Source organism: Chenopodium quinoa, unplaced genomic scaffold, assembly GCF_001683475.1.
Source record: "Chenopodium quinoa cultivar QQ74 unplaced genomic scaffold, ASM168347v1, whole genome shotgun sequence".
Lineage (NCBI taxonomy): Eukaryota > Viridiplantae > Streptophyta > Magnoliopsida > Caryophyllales > Amaranthaceae > Chenopodium > Chenopodium quinoa.
In genome coordinates, this window is record NW_018744830.1 from 1,072,336 (window position 1) to 1,079,127 (window position 6,792).

The 6,792-nt window shown below is 29.7% G+C and overlaps 1 protein-coding gene across 1 annotated transcript; it reads left to right on the forward strand.

The window, feature by feature from the left end:
* The first annotated feature begins 3,104 nt into the window (after positions 1–3,104).
* LOC110704336 lies at positions 3,105–6,425 on the forward strand. Its single transcript, XM_021882126.1, has 3 exons — positions 3,105–4,272; positions 4,448–4,663; positions 5,995–6,425. The coding sequence occupies exons 1-3, from the start codon at positions 4,099–4,101 to the stop codon at positions 6,229–6,231; spliced, it is 627 nt and encodes a 208-aa protein (XP_021737818.1). The 5' UTR covers positions 3,105–4,098; the 3' UTR covers positions 6,232–6,425.
* Positions 6,426–6,792: the final 367 nt, after the last annotated feature.

Below are 6,792 nucleotides of genomic sequence, written 5' to 3' on the forward strand. Positions count from 1 at the left end.
TTCTATCTCTTCTTCTCGCCCGGTCGGGCGAGCTTCCGGGCATGGCCTTGATTCTCGACTTGGGCTTCTTTCTTAGCCCCATTCGAAACTCTTCTTTGGACTTTCACAACTCTGGTCCATTGCCTCGGTTCTAACCCAACTTGCTAGAGTTGATTGCAAGTATTAGGTTCTTCTTCCTCGCCAAGCCCTTAATCATTGGTTTGATTACTCTAACAAGGTCCTGGGCTACGGAAAATGGTTATACGAGTGCGCTCCACATCCAACGCTCGTAGTGGCTCAATAATCCCGGAAAATGCCTCCAAATCCGCAATTTTCTATAAAATAATACCAAATCTATGAAAACACTAGAAAACACATATTAGTAATACAAATAGTTTAGTAGAGCCAAAAATACTCCTAAATATTATATGACCAAGGGGTGGGGATAAAACACAATATAAAATAGACATATCACTAACCTAGTTATAAATAAATTAATAAATATATACAAAAAGCTAAGTGTCAATTCTTGTTCGAGCAAAAAATATATTATAGAAAAAAGAAACGAAGTAGAATGATATATATTGTGTTATTGTAATATATTACCTTATATGTAGTATATATGGTTGTTTTTTTTTTATTTATTTATTTTATAGAAACAATACCTTGTATAAAATATATGAAAGATATGTTAAAATATTTTTGTAATATACTTTGTATAAAATTGTTAAATTAAAAGTAAAATATTATAGAATATAAATTGATTATCATGAAGATTTGACAAAATAATAAATAAATAAATAATGTAAAAATGGTTGGAATATTTTTAACCATGAAATGACATGTTTTACCTTTCACAATTTCTTATATGTGGCTGGCCACACCGTGTGGCCAACCATCATGTGGGTTACTTTGTTAGTGTTATAGGGGTTACTTCGTTAGTGTTATACGGTTTACTTGGTCAGTGTTAAAGGGGTTAATCAGTCAGTATTACAGGAGTTACTCGGTGAGGTTATTTTGTTCTTTTACAAGCGATCATACGATGTGGCCAGTCGCACACAAGATGAGCTGTTTACCTTTAGTATTATCAGTATTGGATTTGACGAGAGTGTTGTAAGAATCATTACAATCGATCAATGTTGGTCTATAAAGCTTTTCAAAGAGGAACCGAATGAAGAACTCCACTCTTGGTTTATATTTGACTTTTTAGTTCATGTGTTTTAATTCCAATTTTTAGCTTTATTTTCTTTATTTTTATTACATTAATGGTGATTCTCCATATATCATGTCTCCTTTAGTAGTAAAATCACTTGTGAGTTGTGAGCTTTTCCATTTCTGTTACGCTAATCAATTACTATATTCGCCTCTAATATGCATACACAAGCAAGTACTAGCAAAGTAAGCTTACGATGAAAACTATTATTCTCCAAGTCCCATAATTGATTTTTTTCACTATTTATATATTAACTTTGACCATAATTATTATTATTATTATTATTATTATTATTATTTTAATCATGATATAAGTTATTAAATATTATTGATATAATAGTTAATATGAGTAACCTCAATTCTTTATATATATATATATATATATATATATATATATATATATATATATATATATATATATATATATATATATATATATATATATTTGAAACAAATCAATTCATTAATAAAAAGCCATACGAAATCTATAAATGAAATCTAAATTAACAAATACATAAAATTAAATCAAATTATGGTTTCCTTCGTAAACGCTACGATCGTTGAATAGATTTTGCACTGTGGTACATCTCTCGCATATATCGCTAGAATATATAGCCTTTTCAAAGAGACGGTCTCACGATTTGTTGTAGCCGTAAGGATAATTTTCATCTGATTCACTTGAACGCATTTAAAAACTCGACAACCGTTGCGATCCCAAACAAATCTTTACCAATGAACTGATAATAGAGCTAAAGATGATTACCATTTTTATAAACCTTAACACACAAACAAACCCTAAGCATAAACAAACAACTAAACAAACAAAAACTAACGACTCCACTATAGAGAGACACTCCACCATAGTGAAAGGGACGAATTCTACACCACTCGTGTAGATTTATTGAAATTTAAATTGCAAAACTAAAGAAAATTAAGGGAAAGGGTCGGTAATAGTCTAATTTCCGAAGAAATTAGACTATTTTCGGCCTAAACGACCAAGATTTTGGAGAAACCCTAGAAGAGAGAAGAGAAGAGGAGAGGAGAGGCGAGAGATTTTTTTCCCCATGAGTAACCTTAATTATCCATGTTAGTAACTTTAATTTACCCATAGAAATAACCCCAATTTACTACATGAGTAACAATAATTAATTAAAAATATAAGTAATCTCATTTATTCATTCGAGTAACGTCTTTTCTTTTATTTTGACTATTAAAAGAATAAACCCCCTTGACTATAAGAGTAACCTCATTTTTCCTATTGTGGTAACCCTTCTATTAAAGTAACTCATTTGATTATCGCCACAGCCCCCCATTATTACTTAATTAATTGATATATATCAAATGCTCACAGCATGTTACTAGCCACGTTTAAAAATTTAAACTAATTATAACATTTCATAATATCAGCTATTATATACGGAGTACACTATATATATTTAAGATCAAATTAGTATATTGACATATGTGTCAAATTTGATTATTTCAATTATTTTGGGATAAATGGAGTAAGTAGTTGAGTAATATTGAACACTGTATATTACTCATATTATTTGTTAATATGAGTAACCTTAATTATTCACGTTGGTAGCCTATTTACCCATAAAAAATAACCCTAATTTACTATATGAGTAAAATAATTAATTAAGAATAGATGTAATCTCATTTGTTTAATCGAATAACCCCTTTTCTTTTATTTTAATTATTAAGAGAATAAATCCTCGTCTATAAGATAACCCCATTTTTCCGTTGCAGTAACCCCTTATTTATTAAGGTAACCCTATTTGATTATCGCCACAACTTCTCATTACTTAATTAATTTATTATATATGAAGTGGTCACACCATTTGACTAGTCACATATAAAAATATTATATTAATTATAAAGTTTAATTTTATAATATCAACTATTATATATACTCTAATAACTCTATATATCTAAAATCCAACTAATACATTAACATGTGCATCAAGTTTAAATATTTCAATTATTCGGGAATAAAGTGAAGTAACTCACCTAGTACATAAAACTTATCAAATCAAATCTCATAAATCCTGCAACATTGTATTTATTTCATCATAACTTCATACATTAAGTAGCACCACATCAAACATTAAAAAAAAAAAAATCCAATAAAATTCTTTCTTTGTTTTTAAAACTCAATAGAATTCTTAAACTAGTTCATCATTATCTTCCATAAAAACAATCCAAATCCAATGATATAGGAATAATAATAATTATGGAGAAGAGAAAGAGAAAGAGAGAGAATAGTAGTTTAAAAATGCCCATACGTTGGCTAAACCCACTCCCCTCAAATCCTTCCCAAATGCCAACGCAAAGAAAAGATCCAAAAAGTAGCGTAAGCGCCAAACTCATTCACATTTTCTCTCTCCTCCTATCTCCATCAAACGGTTGACACTACACTTCATCCACCACACTCAATCTCAAACGTTGATTTCCCAATACCTCTATTCCTTTGTTTCATGAGCCTTTGTCCCCTTGTATGAGGCGTTGCTTTGTTGTTGAATTTTAAGTTGCAGTTTGTTTAAGTCTCCTTTAATTTATTTTTTTTAATTTTCTCTCTGTAAAATTAATTAAAATTCCCCTATTAATTTTTGAGAATCCAAACACACCTTTTCTTTTCCTTTTTCCTTATTTTTATTGCTCTCTTTCCCTCCAATTATACTTAGCTCTCTCTTATAATGGTAATGCCAATCATTCACCTAAACACACCTTTTCTTTTTACTTCTTTATTCTTGTTATTATTATTTTTATTATCTTAATTATTGAATGTACAATCTCACATTTATACACACACATTTGTATGCATAAATTAAGCTAAATAATAAAAAGATTTACACCCACCTCAAATTTTATTCATTCCCACAATCTCATATTTCATCATCAGCAATGTCAATCCCTCCATGGTTAGAGCCAATGCTAGGCACTGCATTCTTCCACATTTGCCGAATCCACGGCGACGCCGCTAGGAGCGAATGTAACATGTTTTGTTTGGATTGCCATTGTGATGCTTTCTGCTACTATTGCCGATCATCCCGGCATAAGGATCATCAAGTCATCCAGGTCAGTTCAGTTTCTTTTATCGGATTTAATATTATTTTTTACTAAAAATATGACTATTAATTACGGACAGAGAGCCAGGGTGGGGTCACCCTCACCCTCCTATCTCATTATTATGGGTATGATACTGAAGACGATAATGTTGTTAATTTATAAATGTAAATGTTTTTTGTAATAGATAAGGCGATCGTCGTACCACGATGTAGTAAGAGTAGGAGATGTACAAAAGATGATGGACATAATTGGAGTACAAACGTATGTGATTAACAGCGCGAGAGTAATGTTTCTAAATCAAAGGCCTCAACCTAAAGCTGGTAAAGGAGTTGCTCATTTGTGTGAGATTTGTGGGAGAAGTCTTTTAGACCCTTTTCGCTTTTGCTCTTTGGGTTGCAAGGTATAATTATTTTTTACTCCATTCTTTTTTTATTTCTTTGCACATAATTATGAGTGAATGAAGTTTTTTTGTCAAATTCATTTTAATTTTATTGTTGTAGCTATATAAAAAGAATATGGGATAATTATTGTCTTGGAAAAATCTTAACCCATAATTGATTGCTCCGTACATTTTATTTTATGGAGTAGTAAGATTTTCATGTGTTATTTCAATAAAATTATTCTCTTTTATATTGACATTCTCATTGTAGTTTTTCAATAAATAAAAAAAAGGGGTAAATGTAAATTAGGGTAATACTTGAATTAAAATAAAAGTTGCATATCACATTCATGATATCATACGATTGTGAAATTAATTTAAGTTTTTTAATAAAATGTATAATTAGTTAATTAATTTAATAATGTTGATTAAAATGTAATATTGACAACTCATCTAATGGTGATGATCTCATGCCCACATGGATCATGAAATAAATGACCCACATGATGCAAGTCTTTAAAAGGGAAATGAAAAAAAGGGGGAAATAAAAAGATAAATCACCATCATATATAATAAGTTGATTGGAGTATTATTAAGTATAAAGTTCACCATTGATGATCATTAACAATCCTCACATGCATTGTCACACCATTGCCATCTCCATCATGCAACCTAACCAAATAACAAATACATATTATATTTAACATTGTTAACGTAAAGTTGAGTTTCTCTACATTTTTGGAATTTCTTTTTTAGTACTTGTGTTTTGCTTGCCTTGGCTAGAATATGCATAATTTGATGTGTTGCAACTTATGTATCATATCAAGTGGTAATTAGTTATGATCAAATTCTTGCTAACACTACCAATTTTACATTTTCTTATAAATTTGTTATTTACATTTGAAGTAACTCCAATTTTAGGGCTCTCCCATAGAACCGATTTATGCTCCATTTTTTGTGCTCTCCCATTTTCTTTAACTAACTAATATACAATTGTACGTATTAATGGATTATATATGCTATATACTATTTCTCTGTCACTTGCAATTTGTTCTATTTTGACAACAGTCATTCTCTCACAAGAAAAAGTTAAAACAAGATACTTTTAAAGACAAAAGAAGAAAACCGGTATATTGTACAAACCACCCTATAGACTAAAGATGGGTAGCTATACATATATACACTAATCAGATATATATTGATCAATAATGTTCGATTTTCAAATAACTACTCCAATAATATAATCCACCTAATGTGCGAGTTTGTCCTTGATAGATCTTATTGTTAATTGTTTAAATTAATGATGATTATGTTTTAAATATTTTAATTTTGATGGATTGAAATGGTTTTAGCTTGTAGGAGTGAGAAGGAATGGAAATGCAAGCTTTGCTATAGATGGGAACAATAATAAAGGTGAAGTAGGAATATCAATGACAATGAATAGTAATACAAATACTTCAAGTAGGAGAGAAAGAGAAGCTTTGCGTGAAGGCTCACAACAAGATATTTACCCGCCCACGCCGCCTCCACCTCCTTCTAATTCTAGAAGAAGAAAAGGAATTCCTCACCGAGCACCTTTTAAGTCTTGATTCATTACTTAATTAATTAATTAATTAATTTAACCTTGTTATTTAATCATTTACCTACTACTAATTATGCTTTAATTTCTACCCTTTTACATCTTCTTTTTGTGTTTATATCATAATTGTGAAAAATAAATAAATAATTGTTGTAAATTGCGGAATTATTCTTATTATTGACCAGGTGGAAAATTGAAAATTGTATTTTACATCAACTTTTAATTTCTCCATACAAATTGTTTTAAATTGCGGATTTATTACTTGTGATTTAATTTGGAATGTAAATGTTGTGTTATGGCTACAAATTTTAATATTATTATAATGTTGGGGATAATTGAAGATTATTATAGATGATAAGGTATTGAGAAGAGGAGAAATTTGATTTGTTTATTTTCACTTTTAACATTCCCTTTCTTTTCAAATTCTGTTAGTCAAGCACATTTAGATGTTGCAATACGACACATACATTATACGTGTTGTAGGCAATTAAGTATATCATTGTATTTTATTCACATGCCGCTTGAGTATACATTTGTTTATATATTAAGTATATAATCTATGTGATATCCT

Bases quoted from the DNA above. Each gene is read 5' to 3' on its own strand.
- LOC110704336 (XM_021882126.1), top strand. From the start codon at position 4,099: ATGTCAATCCCTCCATGGTTAGAGCCAATGCTAGGCACTGCATTCTTC. The intron at 4,273-4,447 runs GTCAGTTCAGTT...TTTTTGTAATAG, and splicing joins AGGATCATCAAGTCATCCAG to ATAAGGCGATCGTCGTACCA. The intron at 4,664-5,994 runs GTATAATTATTT...AAATGGTTTTAG, and splicing joins TTTGCTCTTTGGGTTGCAAG to CTTGTAGGAGTGAGAAGGAA.